The 15821-nt window shown below is 44.5% G+C and overlaps 1 protein-coding gene across 1 annotated transcript in view; it reads right to left on the bottom strand.

Annotated features, from left to right (window-relative positions):
- Positions 1-2186: 2186 nt before the first annotated feature.
- Creg2 (cellular repressor of E1A stimulated genes 2) overlaps positions 2187-15821 on the bottom strand; it is a 38365-nt gene continuing 24730 nt past the window's right edge. Inside the window, exons 3-4 of the mRNA XM_059244061.1 lie at positions 3943-4056; positions 2187-2586 (exon numbers count right to left, since the gene is read on the bottom strand). Of these exons, the coding sequence (XP_059100044.1) occupies positions 2439-2586; positions 3943-4056 (262 nt within the window). The 3' untranslated portion in view covers positions 2187-2438. The remainder of the gene's footprint in view (positions 2587-3942; positions 4057-15821) is intronic.

Here is a 15821-nt window from a genome sequence, read left to right as displayed (position 1 = left end):
TTTTAATATATGGAAATTTGATCAAATTTTGTGTGCTGGTATTATATTCTGAGACCTTACTATGCCCTTTAGGCTTGTTGATGTTTTTCTTTCTTTTTTAAAGATTTATTTATTTATTATGTATACAGTGTTCTGCCTGCATGACAGAAGAGGGCATCAGATTTCATTATAGATGGTTGTGAGCCACCATGTGGTTGCTGGGAACAACCTTTAAGTTGTCTCTCCAACCCCAACTTGTTGACTTTTTAAAAGTGAATTATTTGGAATTTTCTGTGTAGATAATCATGCCATTTTAAATAAGGATACTTTTATATTTTTCTTTCCAATTTGTATGCAGTTAATTTTTCTTGCCTTATTGCTATTTCTAAAACTTCTAATTCAGTCCTACAAATTTTAACTCAATGTGAATTCCCGGAGATTTGCTAAAACACATTTGCTTGAAGAGGGCCCATCTGTCTCAGGCCCATGAGCTTTCAATATTTTTCTCACTGTTTGGCCTACTCAGATTTCATTTCTTGTAATTTTGATAAATAGCTGATAACACTCTTTAGTATTTCTAAGTGGAACCTGCTCTTCAAAGCCTTTGAAGCACTGTCCATAAAAGGAACTGGATCATACAGTATGACTGACAAGAAGACATCAGTAAGACAGGCTGGGAAGCGGTGGTACTTGGAAGATTGCTATCTGAGATCGACTTATGGAGTACCTTTAACACGTATTTGTTCTTCCAGCCCCTCCCCCACTGTCTATTGGGAGTAGCAATATTTTAAATTTTAAATTTAAATTTTAAATTCTAGAAATAGAAATACCTTTAGCAAAGCTACCCTATGATTATGTATTCAAAATAATGATTGTTGGGAACGCTTGTGAACTGGCTTAAGTAAAAAAAAAAAAAAAAGCAAGCAAGAAAGAAAGAAAGATTGTGCAGCTTCCTGCGTTTCTAGTAATCAGCACTTAAATATATTTTGGCAACGTAAACTCTGCTCATGTATTACTTTGTTAAACAAAATTATTTTGTTTTAAGAATGTGTACATTTTCTACATTAGTGTTGTAATTTTATGTTCTATAACATACCTGATCCACTAAAGAGAGTTTTTAGCCATTATAGAAAGATAGAAAACATGGATACTGTTAGAGCCTTTCTGGCCTTGGTGGTGCATGCTTTGGTTCGATCAGGCCTCAGGTATATACACAGTTTCACTCTAGTATCTTTCAAATGCCGGAAACTCTTGTAAATGGTTTATTGAGAAACTTCAAAGCATGCTCCCTACCCTGGCACTCCTGGCACCCCCAGCAGTGACAAAGGATCTCCAGGCAAATTAGTCATTATCCTTTATAATCACAAGCCTAGCTTGATGACTCCCTGTGCATGTCAGTAACACTTTCATTTTTAAAACTGGGAAACGTGGAGGTAGCACCCCATCCATCACGTGCCGTGAACTCAGGCATCTGAGCTTGGGATACTGACTGGCCCTTTATGAGCCTCAGTCTCCCTGCCTGAAAGAGACACTAAGGACACACATCTTACTGGGTAGGGCTTCAGTGAGGTGACTTCTGTTGAGGGTCTGGCCCAGGGCTGGGCAGTGAGCAGACTCTCAGGAGATTTCCTTCTCTTGCACATTGCTTGGCTTTCTCTATTGCACTCTCCCCCTTCCCTCCCCGCCCCCATCTTCACTACGTCATGTGGAAGAAGGTGCCTCTTATTCTGGATGTCACATCTCATGAATGGTAGAGGGGCACGTTCTACCGGAAATACTAGCAGTGGGGATCTGGGAAGCTCTGTACGAAAACCACCCCATTCTCACTAGCAGCCTGCTCACCCACGACAGGCCGGGCACAAAACTGCACGTTCTTACTCCACCTGCTATACAGTGGGGAAAAGGCTCCTCAAGTGACCTGTACATTCTAGAAAATACATCTGCAGTTCAGTGATGTAGTGAGTAATCTTCAGACGGAAAGCCTTCCACCTTGCCCTGAACCCACAGCAACGCAATGCGGAGCACGTTCAGCTCTTTTAATGCAAGGAGCTTCCATCCGAAGCACTGCTTTCGGATAGTAAGCAACACAATGTTCTCATGATACAAGGCAAAAACGTGGCACATATGCATCACCATCATTTTGTTTTTTAAAGAAAAGAGCAGCAACTACCACCACTTCTGTTTTGACAACCATGATTTCCAAGTGGGTGTGTCCGGATTGTGTACAGCATAAACAATATCTTTCTACGGGACGTGCCTGTGTGGACGGCAGATCTGCATAGGACCACTCCAGTGAATCTGAAGTCAAGGTCCCCTGTTGTCCTTTCTCATTCTGCTGCAGGATGACAGGGCGGCTAGGCACCCTTCAGCAAAGAGACAGCAGTCAGGCAGGGACCGTCTGGCTTCTTCACTCCAAAGGTCTTCACTTTAATGCAAAGCCCAGGACCTTGGCGTTACTGTCAGGCCTTTCTGGGAGCTGCTTTGAAGTATTCCTCCCTTGGGATGTCTGACACACCTCCATACCATTTCTGAAGCCAGACGTGCTCTACCCACATCTTCATGAAGAACCATTCGTACTGGCGGGGCCACTTCCTCATCCCTGGATGCCTGGAGAAGCAAAGGGAGAAGACAGTGAGCCTGTAATCGTCAGCGTGTGGGTGCACCTCAGCCAGTCCCAGGGACCTCCCACCTCTATGCCTCATTCGGGCTGAGAGTTGCTCAACGCCCCCCCCCCAAAAAAAAGGTAGAAGCTGATGAGCTGGGGAGCAGGGGCTGGAGGAGCCTTAGGAAGCAGGAAGCTGTAGTCTCTATACAGAGTGGCTAAGAGCTCCATTCTGGAGCCACACACATTCTGAGGTGTGAATCCCAGTTCCATCGCTGATGGGTTCAGATGCTAATGCTGCACCTATGGCTGTCCCCTCACCTGGCATGTGGGTGAAGGTGATGATGCTCATCACAGGGCTGTATGGGGAGCAAACAGGAAGTACAAAACAGAAATAGCCTTCGGTTCTAGCCAGTGCTCAGTGGATGCTGATGATTGCCAGTGGGAAACATCGAGAAAGACTATGTGTGTTTCTGTATGAAAGGTAACAGAATTGTGAGCCCGTGAATGCATCTCCTCATGGCCTCATGGGGGAGATTTCCAATCCTGTGGGAAGCTGAGAACCCAGGTAGCATATACAGGGAGCTCTACCTTCCCCCTGCTATACTGACACCTGCCTTCCAAACGCATGGTAATATCTTCGGAGGCAGGGGCTAGAGTTGGTCTGTTTTGTTTTTGGTTTTTTTTTTTTTTTAATTTTATAAAATAAAAATTTCCTTCACATCTAAAGACGTTATAAACGTAAGTCAAGGACCAACAGCCAACTGGAAGACCATCTGTAACAAAGCAAACGCCATCATGATCTTCATAGAGATGTTTGAGCATGTCCGTGGCACTGGTCGGGGGAGGGGCTAGGAAGGCTCAGTCGCTTTCATTGCAAGGCACATGGGCTGGCTGGTTTTTGCCAGTTTGGCAAGGGCCAGGGTCATCTGGGAAGAGGAAGCTTCCACGGAGAAAAATGCCTTCATCAGATTGGCCTATGGGCAATTTCTTGATTAATGATTGATGTGGAAGGACCCAGTCCACTGTGGGCAGTACAACCCCTATGCAGGTTGGTCCTGGGGAGTATAAGAAAGCCAACTGAGCAAGTCAGGAGGAGCAGGCCAGCACATAGCATTCCTCCACCATCTCTGACATCCTTCTATTCTTGTCTATTTTGGGACAAACAATTTTTTGCTGTAATTTATTTATTTATTTTTTTGGTATGGTAAGGTCTCACTACGTAGCTTAGGCTAGCCTTTATTTACTCTGCCGTCCAGACTGGCTTCAAATGCTTAATTTTTCTGCTTCGGCTTTCCAAACGCTGGACATGCACCACCATACCTGGCTCCAGGGAGGCCAACTTTAAAGCATCTTCATACCTTGAAAACATAGCTTGTTTGGCGAATTCTACTTCCCCTGGTGGCACCATGATCATCCGGCCAGTGAGTGTTAGCCGGGCACATCGGGGGTCTTCTGGGTCGACGATGTTTTTCCTGCACAGGAAGGACATTGTTTGTGTGTTTAGGCAGTGGTGACACAAGAGTCTGAAATACCAAGGGTTTCACCAGACCTTTAAAACGGCCACATTGCTGATTATACCAATGCCGACTTTTGTATCGTCTGTAACCACTGTGAAATATTTTGTCATAGGCAGTGTGGACTTTGTGCACATGCTGGACACCACCAGGGTAGTCAGAGGACAGCTGAAGTACTCTGGGCTAGGGCCCACGTGCCACGGGTACGGTCCCCGCTCACTTGTTACCTGAGAGTTCAAGGTGTATGTCAAGGGACCCACAATCAGAAAATTCCTGACCATATCTGAGACCGGGGCTCGGCTCCGTCCTCACTGCCTGGGGCAGTCTACTTGAACTGCTGTCTGTTTGTCCATCTGCCCATGTTTGGAGACTGTCCTCCGTTTTCCTGTCTCTGCAGCTGACTCAGTCAGCCTCATGGCCCGGTGGGCCAGCTCACCCAGGAGACCCGCGGCTTTGTGTCGCCAGCATCTCTTACGCTTTTATTTATGTGTGCGAGTGTTTGGTCTGCACGATATCTAGGCACCAGGTATATCCCTGGTGCCCAAGGGAAACAGAAGAGGGCATTGGATCCTTCGGAACTGGAGTTGCAGATGTTTACAAGAACTATGTGGGTGCTGGGAATCAAACCCGGGTCCTCTGGAAGAGCGGCCAGTGCTCTTAACCACTGAGCCATCCCACTGGCTCTCTTTAACGGTTTTTTTTTTTTTTAATATCTTACCAGCTGCAATGACTCTGTATCTGCACTGGTCCTCTCCTTCTGCCTCCCGGGAGGCTGCCTTAACCCTTTGGTAGCCAATCTGTAACCCACATATATTTCCTATGGCTATAGATGAGTGTATTCACTACGGGACATACAAAGCAGGATCTGAGAGTTTCCCAATGGAGACTGGAATAAATGAACCTGTGTTTGCCCATTGCTAGTTTTCAAGGGAAATTGGGATTGCCAGGGAAATTGCAGCCAAGGGAAGGAAGGAAACTTGTTATTTGTTGTTATTCAATAACTCCGGACATTGTGGAGAGATACAGGTATGTCCATCTATGTTCTGGGATAGCATCTTCACTGCATGCTGTTCCCATCATGACATCTCGTCCCCCAAATGAGCCAGGAGGCCCCAAGGTAGCATCTCAGCTTTCTCTTGCTTTTCTGTGTCAGAGATGTCCATGAAGAAATTCTCAGCTTGTGAGATCGTAAGAACTTCTTGAACTCCAGTTCAGGAAGGTTCTGCCCCGTGCCCTGGAGAAAGGAATGCTGGCCAGAGATGCCTAGAAGAGCTGGACAGACTCTGCTGTCTCCTCATTGCTTGTTCCCGTTCTCACAGATGCCTTGCCCAATCACTTTCTACCTGCCCGTCCACACTTTGTCCATCTAAGTCTAAATGTGGGGAGTTCACCTGGGGCCTTCGAGTCATCAACCTGAAGGCTCCTGTATCATGTAAAACTATGACTAGATACAATGCAACACTGTCCTCTCCCTAGAGTGTTTATTGTTGAAGGAGTGTCACCTTGTGGCATCATACTGACATACTGAAACCTGACATACTGGAACCAAGAAATCACGGGGTTAAAGAAAGCAAACCCGGCTTGACTTATGTCCAAAATAGAGCCACAAACCAAAAAAACCAAGGCTCAGCAAAACTGAAAGAGCGTTCTGAGAGGAAAGCCGCTGAGCCGCTCCCAAGTTCAGCCCTTGGAAGCTGGGGCCACTTAGGCTGGTACTGAATTTTGTCAGTTCATTGGAATGTTCAGGATAGGAGGAAAGACTGGTCACCCCGGTATTTCTCAAGCCTTGAAAGGCATTGCTAGGTTCCTGAAAAGTGTTCCTCTGGGCAGATTCAGTTCCAGACAGTGTGTCTGTGTGGCTGTCCTGTCAGCAAATTTCTAAGGCTTAGGAAAGATCCACTCACCACCCCCCTCCACCCCCGGGTGTCTCACTCTGTCTTTTTCTTTATTTCTCCCTCTTCCCTTTGTCTATTCTGTAACCATTTTGACTTATTGTAATAACATGCATCATGCAACCTTGTCAGATCTTGAAGTTTCATAGTCTTTGCCCTTTTCTTCATTTTTTTTTTTTTTTATAGGAAGACACAAGCAGTGAAGCCCCCACATACCACAATGCCATTCTCTTTCTGCCCCTTGGAGTTCCCTTTAATTTAGAGTTTTTACATCTGGACATGTTTTTGTATTTTATTATTTACAGGCACCAGCAAGCAATATCTTGCTTTCTGTATGCTTAACACGGTGCACATATATCAAATCATAAGCCTGCAACTTGATGTCTTCCACTTGATTTATGTGGAAGATTTATTCTTGTTGACAGCGAGTAGTTCTACTCCACTTATTTTTGTCTTGCCTATAGTAGTCTATGATAAAAACATTTATCAAATTTATTTATTCATTCCAATTTAGTTGCCCCATTTTCAATTTCATTTGGTTGTAAATGATTCTGTGCTAGTCACTGCTGCCTGGGACTCCCCAGGTAGATCTGAGAATTGCTATTGGTTAGCATGATCTTTTTGGCTTTGCAAAGTGCTCTTGCAATTTATATTCTAAGCAAGAAGGACCTTGTGGCGATTTATTCTGACACCTGATATTCCCAGAATAAAGTTTTTCCAATGAAAAGTTCAGCAGTGTTTCAGTTGCATCTCCTTGATTGTGTATAAAGTTAAACAAATAACATGCTTCTACGTTTATTGCTCAGTGGCTTTTCTTTTCCTGTATATTTTTCTGTTAGGTTATGTGGTTTGCCTTTTTCTTACTGATCTATAACCACGCTCTCACACTTTAGTTGCAACCCTGTCTCCAGATATCTACGTATTTATATTTAATTTTAACTCTAAGTCTACCTATTTAATATGTAATAACCTAATTATTAGAGTTATCAGATAAAAGAATTGCCTGGGCCATACTCACAGGAAGAAACGTATTTGTTGTTTATTAGAAATTCAAATATATGCAGTCAATTTTTCATCACTGAGCAAAATAACTTAATGGAGGAGGGTTCACTTTGGTCCATGGCTTCAGAGGTATCAGTTTGGCATCAGCGAACCTATTGCTGTGGGTCCAAAGGAAGCTGAGTACTCTAGTTGGGTAGCATGAGGAAGGGAAGGGCTGTTCACTTCCTGGTGGATGGGAAGCAGGAAGGTCAGGAGGAAGGTATATCTTCCTAAGGCATGTGATTTAATTCCTTTATGATGGCTATTCTTGGTTGTCAACCTGACTATAGCTGGAATTAACTAAAATCCAAATGTCTGGGTACACCTGTGAGGGATTTTTTTCCTTAGTTAAATCATTTGAAATGGAAAGACCAAATTTGGTCCTGATCTTTTGAGGTAGGAAGATATACCTTAAATCTGGATCGTACCTTCTGCTGGCAGCCTATGGAAAGGACGTGGCCGAGGAGGCTTTCACTCTGCCTGCTTGATCTCGCTGGCGAGTCTATTCCTTCCCTGAGATTCTGTTGTGCACTGAAGACCAGCTGAGACATCCAGCCTCCTGGACTGAACTACTGGATTCTTGGAACTTCCATTGGTAGACAGCCATTGTTGGACTAGCAGGACCACAGCCTGTAAGTTACTCTAATAACCTCCCCTCTACACACACACAAATGCACACACACACACACACACACACACACACACACACACACACACTTATAGTCTATCAGTTCTGTCCCTCTAGAGAACCCTGGCTAATATATCCTCTAACTATGCCTCATCTTCTGGAGTTTTCATCAGGTACCAAAATTATGCTGTCAACTGGGGACCGAGTTTTCACACATGAGACCATGGGGAGTATTATATATCCAAACCATGCACTCTGCCTGGGCCCCAAAGACTCATGGTCATCTCTTAATAGCAATATGCATTTAGTCCATCTCCAATGTTCCCCACAGTCTGAACGGTTCTAGCATGGCTTAGAAGTTCAAGCTCAAAGTTTCTTCTAAGACTGAAGGCAAACTCACGGGGAGCCTCTGCAAATTCAAAAGGCAAGTTACATAATTAGAACATACAATGGCACAAAGTAAACATCCCCACTTCACAAAGGAAGAGTCGGGGAACAGAGAGGAGGGGTGCAAGGAAAGCAAGACCCAAACCTAGCAGGGTAAACACTAAATCCTGCAGATCCGCATCCAGCTCCCGGGCACGTGGAGGTGTGACGTCAGCTCCACTCCGCAGCTTTGGTGTCCGCAGCCCTCTAGGCTTCTCTTTTGTGTTGGCTCCATTTGCCGCCTGTAGTTTTCATTAGCAGTTGTTTCACACTCGGGGTCCCAACATCCACTGTGTCTGTTACAGCGTTGGGGTCAACCTGGAAGCTTTATTCACTGCCCTTTCTGGGGGTGCTGGAAGTGTCCCGGCCCCACGACACATTTTTGGGCCTTTTAAACTTTGCTTGGGAATCTGGGTGTAGGCTTCCATGACCCCATCATTTTTGCATTTTGCATTCATGCAAAATCAGGATGCATGCAGACAATGCCAAGTTCTTCTGTCAGACTAGCGGTAGCCAGTCCTTCTTGGACCACGTCTTGGTGGTCTCTGAGTGCCTAAAGAGTTGCAGTGGGAAAGGAGTTCCAGGAAAACAGCTTCCTGTGAGGTCCTCTGAGCCCTCTTCTCCAAGCCAAGTCTTTCACACAAGTTTATTCCTTCACATCTTTAGGCCAGAAAAGGGCAGAGTCTGCCCAATTCCCCAGCTGCCCTCCAAACATCTTTGCCATTGTTCTGGTGCAAAGTAGGAATTTTTTTTTAATTGGGGCTAATCTGTTCTGCAATGCTGCCTTCCTTACACCCAAACTTGAAAAGACTTCTTTCCTTGTCTAAACAGTGAGTTTTTCAAATCTCCTTGATCTTTCTTTCTGCTCTCAAATCTCATTCTAAATCATTGTAAGAAACATGCAGAAAAACCCACTACACAGCCTGAATGCTGAAACGCCTCCCACAAAGTGTCAGGGAATGGGCAGAATGGAGGCCAGACCTTTGTCACAGCGTAACACACACACAGTCTCCAGTCAGTTCTCAACAGAATACTTACTCCCTCCTGATGTCAACTGTGCACAGTTTTGCGGCCACATTCTAGTCAACCAGAACCACCTACTCCTCTCTGCTCACTGTGTTCTCTAGCTTCTTTGGATTGCATTTCCAAACTTCTAGATTCATCTAGCAAACCAGTTCTGAAAGCCTCCAAACCACAGATCTGGTTTTACCACAGTTTTTCACTGAGCAAAAAGAATTTAAAGGAGGGTTTACTCTGTCTCCTGGCTTCAGGGGTTACAACCACTGTCTGCTACTTCTACTGCTGTGGGCCCAAAGGGAAGCTGAGCATCATGGTGGGGAGCATCTGCTGGAGCAAGCAAGCTCACCTTAAGATGGACAAGAGGCAGAGAGGTCCAGGAGGAGAGGGCAGGGACAAGGTCCATCTTTCCAAGGCATGTCCCCAGTGACCTATTTGCTCCAGCTAGGCCCACCTCCTGAACTTTCTATTTCATTCCAAAGTACTGCTACTTTCTGGGGACCCAGACTTTACCAATGTGGAGGATACTTCCCATCCAGATCACAACATATGCAAAACATATAACTGCCCTTTGAACACATCTAGTCCTGGAGGCTTGTGTATCCACAGCCTTGTGCAACAGTCTAACTTTAGACCATGCACCATAGCGTGTGTCAGTCAGACTGGGTGGTGGATGTGAACTTCACATGGGATAGCAGAATTCCAACAGTCAGCATCACTGTAAGGAAGGGTAACAAAGCTAGAGGCCTTTCTCTGCCAGACAGTGAGCTCAGCCAAAGTCATAGTCATTAGCGCAGCTCCTGGGCGTTGGTAGGAGAACAAAGGATAGGCAAGAAGACCCAGAAACAGACCTTTCATATAGGATACCTGGTATTTGACAATGACCGAAACAGAAACCAGCAGGTAACATTTTATTATTATTATTATTTTTTATTTTTTATTTATTTTTTTGTTTTTGTTTTTCGAGACAGGGTTTCTCTGTGTAGCTTTGCGCCTTTCCTGGAACTCACTTGGTAGTCCAGGCTGGCCTTGAACTCACAGAGATCCGCCTGGCTCTGCCTCCCGAGTGCTGGGATTAAAGGCGTGCGCCACCACTGCCTGGCAACATTTTATTTTTTAATAATTAGTGATGAAAAAGTTGGCTAGATAGAAAAAACTAAAAATAGATCATAATGAACCAGCATAGTGGTGTATACCTTTAATCCCAGCACTCAGGAGGCAGAGGCAGGTGGATCTCTGTGGGTTTTAGGTCACTCTGCTCTACAGAATGAGTTCCAGGACAGCCAGAGCTATGTAGTGAGACCCTGTCTGGAAAAAACAAAACAAAACAACACCCCCTCCTTCAAATCCTTATGTCACCCTGCACACAATTCAGTTCTAAACAGAATTGTGAAGCAAAACTTTACTGCACTTGAGATGAAATGTAGGAACTATATTATGCTTATAACTTTAAATTGGAAAGGATTTCTTAAGACAGAATGAATAGATCATGTAGACTGAGTAGATTTCTTAAAATACCAATTTTGGGACTGAGGGGATGGGTAGGAGGGCTTGTTGTGCAAGCAAGAGGACCTGAATTCAGATCCCAGCATCCATGTCAAAGCTGGGCATTGTTCTGCATGCCTGTAACCCCAGCACTGGAGGGCAGACACGGCTGGATCCTAGGAGATGGCTGGCCAGTCAGCCTAACTGAAATGGTGAAGTTCAGGTTCAGCAAGAGACCCTACCTCACAAGAGAAGATGAAGAGCAGTAGACTCTATTGAATAGAGGAAGACAATCTTTGTTCTCTGGCCTTTGAATGAACATGCAGGGTTGCACACCACAACCACACATACACATGTGCACAACACACACACACACACACACACACACACACACACACACACACACACACTTTTCCCATAACCAAGATCTGCCTGCTTCAACCTCTTGAATGCTGGTATTAAAGGCACCTGGCTCATAGCTAAATCTTTAAAAACCTATCCTTTGGGCTACAGTGGTGGTGCATGCCTTTAACTCAAGCACCTGGAGTCCAGAGGCAAGCTGATCTCTGTGAGTTCAAGGCTATCCTGTACTACAGGAAGGTCCAGATTATCCAGAGCTACACAGGGAGATTCTATTCCCCCCCCCAAATCCATCCTTTGAGGGTGGGACTACTAAATTGAGCAAATAAAGACACACACCCAAGTTTATGATGCCATAACAATATAATTTCTGTAGTCTTTACTGTTTCTACTGATGTGGTTAGCTATATGAATGGACTTAACTTTTTCACTAACAGTTCTGCAAATCAAATGGATAGCTAGGAATTGTGGGTGCAGCTTGCTGACAACTTATTGTGGACTTCTGTTTCTATGTGAACTATTTTCATAAGTAGTTCTAGTGTCTGAACAGTCTAGCTGGTATTAAATTTGTATTCACTCTGTAAATGATGGGACAGTTGGCACCCAAGGAACCAAATCTTGGGTTTTCTGTCCTCTGGCCCCATGCTCATGCACACATATGTGTATGCATCCATGTCTACATGAACAGACATGTATATCATACTGCAAACAAACAAATTCTGGCTGGGTTTAACTGCTTAAATGTGCGAAGCAGCATGCCAACACATCAGCAGGAAGTTCACAGCACATAGTTAACTTTTCAGCCATCAGAAAGTCTTACCACCTCTAGTAAGCCAAGACTGAGTCTTATATAATATTCAACAAGCACTGGATTGCATCCTAGCACCCTTATTATCTTTGGCAGGGCAGACAGGAGGCTGATCTCCTGCCCATACTCAAAGCAGAGGGAGTGCGCAGGTGTCCAGAGACAGAGGTGAAAAGTGCCAGTTTGGAGTTCTGTAGCCACCCTTACAGAGAGAAACTACAAAAAAAGAAAGAAAGAAAGAAAAAGGAGGAAACAGGAAACTCTTGGCCTCATTACTTCCTGAAGACGTGCAACACAATCGACAACGAATTCTTTGAGAACTGGAAAGTCGGGTGATGAAAAAGAGGGAGCCAATAGTATGAGACTATTGTATGAAAAGAGGAACGTGACACGTGAGCGTAAGTTCAGAAGGATAGCATCACAAGTATCTTCATGTGAAAAAAGTGTGAAGACTTGGATGAAAAAGAAAAAGAGTTTTAAAGTATCTTTCAAGAAGACACCATAAAATAGTAGAATCAGTTGTACTTACAAAGCTACTATGGGGCTCAGTGATTTTATATATTCATTTTCTAAACACCCAACGAACAGAAAACTCACCATTATGCCCGTGGTTGCAGAGATTTAAAAAAAAAAAATGCTCTATTGATTGTGCTCTCTGCTCAATTCCTACTTTTATTTTTTTCCATATAGGTAATAAAAGAATGTCAGCACATATTTGAGCAATTCTCTCATAACAAATTTCCATGTTAGTGAAGGTTTTTGTTTTCTTTTTAAATCACTGTGACAAAAATACCTGAGCAAAGCCATGAAGGGAGGGATTTATTTTGGTTTCAGAGATCTCAGTCCATGACAGCCTGCTGCCATTGCTGTGGGCTCGAGTGACTCCATGTCATAGTGGAGGATGGTGTGGAGCAAAGCTGCTTGCCTCATCGGGGGACAGAGAGCAGAGATTGGCAGGAGGAGAGAGAGGGGCCAGGAGCAAAGGCATGTTCCCAGTGGCCCACTTCCTCCAACTAAGCATACCTCTTACATTTTCCGTCTCCTAAAACAGCACAACTAGCTGGAGACTAAAGCATTCATCAATGAACCCTTGGGTGTTTTACCTGCATGTATGTCTATGCATCACTTGTGTGCCTGGTACCCACGGAGAGCAGAGGAGGGCATTGGATCTCCTGGAACTGGAGTTACAGATGATTGTGAGCCACCGTGTGGGTACTGAGAATGGAACCCAGGTCCTCTGGAAGAGCAGCCCGTCAGTGCTCCCAACTGCTAAGCCAGCTCTCTGGCCCCAAGCCTATTTTTTAAACCCATCACCAAGGGAGCAGCTGTGTTTATGGCAGATTTGGGTTGTTGTGGTATTGGAGGAGATTAAGCTAAGGGGGTAGTGGATGATGCACCGTGTGAGCAGGTATCAGTTGACACAAAAAATTGAAAGTTTTTGGAAAATTCAGGTTTCAATGGAGATTAGCTGCGTTTGTTACAGATCTTCCAGGAAACCCAGGAGCTTACGGGGAAAAATGTATTTTATATTTTACCATCTTTCATATGATCAAACATGATGTCCTGGGTTTTATCACCAGGGAAAGGACATCAAAGATGCTGATGTCTGTTGAAACCATAGTGAAGGCCAGGCTCCATCTTAATCAGAGCACATTTTGTGGGATATGGAAATTGGTTCAAATCTCCTAACCTGGTTGGTCAGTTGTTTAGTTTTAAAGCTAGGTATAATTATTTAGCATGGATATATTTTATACTTTAGAGGTTGATTAATCCTCACAATATCCATTTGATGTAGTGATACACCAAGAACAGCAATAGTGCTGTTAGCAGAGCAGTAACTTAGAAGGCTTGGGTTGTTCAAATACAGCATAATCTAAGGAAGGTCCATCTTCAGGAGACAGACCCTTTAACAGTTAGTTCCTGGATGAGAATCTGAGTTCTTTGAGTGCTCCAACTGAGGACCTTGTGTCACACCACATCATTGGCTCCCTGGGAAGTTGAAGTTTAAGTAGCTGAGATCAAATACAGCTCCTGTGGTGTGCACAGGACTGGATTACACTTAAAACACAGATTACCCGGGTCCAGAAGCTTGGGTGGCAACACTTTGCACATATTTCTATGCATCGTTGCCTGAATCTGCCCCATGCAACTCCATGGCGGGAGACACTTGACAGCTTACCTCTGGTACCTCATGGACTTTATGGCACACACCCTGTGCCTTTGCTGATCTCACCCTCTGACTTTTCAATGAAGTGATCCATGAGCTTTTGAGTCCCGGGAGGCCTTCTAGTAAGTCACTGAGCCTTGGGGAGCCTGGGGGACCCTGACACACCCCGACACCCTGATGGTAGATATCATAAAACAGCTGTCTGGAGGCGTGACTCAGCCCCACTCATTCTCGTTCATTATGTTAAAGTCTTGAGAAAGATACCTCTGTCAAGCCATGTACGTGTTTAGCATAGACTTTAGGAACTTGTCTTTACCTGCCTGGAAACTTTTCTTTATCACACACTCTGTTGAGTCTGGACAAGAGAGGGTAATATTGGCCATGCCCACGAACTCAGACAAATTGCTGCACGGAAGAACACCCTGTTCCGTCAAAAAAGTATCATCTGTGGCGTTTTCAACACTGCAAAAGTCTAGTTGCTGAGCTGTGAATTTTTCTTGTGGGCTGAGATAAAGGAATCACAGAATGCAATCACAAGAAAAATAGAATCTACTCGGCTCTGCGTTAAAACAAACCAACCAGCCCTGAGTTACACAGGAGAAAATAAATACAATCAGCAAATAAGGAACAACTTTGCGTGCATTACAAGTAATTAGAATTTGTCTGGGTGAGAACATTATCAGCTTTATTTGCTCATGATTAAAGCCAATTTCTTCAACAAAATCTCTCTTGAATGAAGCAATGGAATTAATAATAAAGTATTATATTTAAACAAGGAGCTTTCTTCTCTTCTCTATTGGCAGTGGTTATATAGAACAGAAAAGAAATGATGTATTTTATGCAAGTACAGAATTTTCCAATTGTACAATAGGAAGCCCAGCGTATTTTGGTATCATTTTTTCCCCCTCTGTGATAAGTTGGGTAGTGAGCCCTCAGAGGTGTGCACATTCTCACCTCTGGAGCATGTGACTAAGCTACCTTAGGTGGCAAGACAGAATTGAGGTTGGTAGTCATCTGACTTTGAATAGGGAGGTTTTCCTGGGCTGTGACTAGGTCCAAGATAATCACAAGGCTCCGTTGTTCTTTCTTTCTTTTTAGTATCAATTTACTGACATAGAGTCTCACTAACCTAGGCTGGCCTTGAACTTTCAATCCTCCTGCCTCAGCTTCCTGAGTACTGGGATTAAAGGAATAGGCCACCACACTTGGCTACAAGTTTAAAGTAGGAGAAGGAGGAGAATGGAAGTGTTGAAGGGTTAGGATGTGAGAAAGACTCCGCCGCCATTCCTGGCTTCGAGTGTGGCGGAGGGCACAAGCTGTGGAAGGCAGAAGATGCAGAAGCCAGGAAAGTCAAGAGAGTGGCCATTCCCTAGAGCCTTCAGAAAGGAACAGAGCCCTGACAACTCCTAGACTTTTGTCCAGCGAAACCCGCTGCTGGTTTCTGACCGCAGTACCATCATATAAGAAATCTGGGAAGCCGAGCAGTGGTGGTGCACGCTTTTAATCCCAGCACTCCGGAGGCAGAGGCAGGCGGATCTCTGTGAGTTCGAGGCCAGCCTGGTCTATAGAGCAAGCTCCAGGACAGGCAACAAATACACAGAGAAACCCTGTCTCGAAAAACCAAAAAAAAAAAAAAAAAAAAAAAAGAAAGAAATTCGAGATGCTTAAGCCACCGCGCTGTGGTAGCTTGCTGCAGCAGCAATGGGACACTAAGGAATCCTGTAGAGGACTCTGGTTTCAAGTTGCACCTATGGTTGCCAGCAACTGCTGCCTCTGAATTGGCCAGCAAATTTAATACTGACTAGGAGGGAGGACACTGTATACCCTGAAGGCCCCGATGCGCGGCTGTCAGTCTATGATCAACTGTTTTTCTGAAGAGGGCGGGTGGAAGCATTGCCCCTT

This window comes from Peromyscus eremicus, chromosome 16_21 (assembly GCF_949786415.1).
Source record: "Peromyscus eremicus chromosome 16_21, PerEre_H2_v1, whole genome shotgun sequence".
NCBI classification, from domain to species: Eukaryota; Metazoa; Chordata; class Mammalia; order Rodentia; family Cricetidae; genus Peromyscus; species Peromyscus eremicus.
The sequence above is the reverse complement of the archived record's forward strand: the minus strand, read 5'-3'. Positions and strand labels throughout refer to the sequence as shown.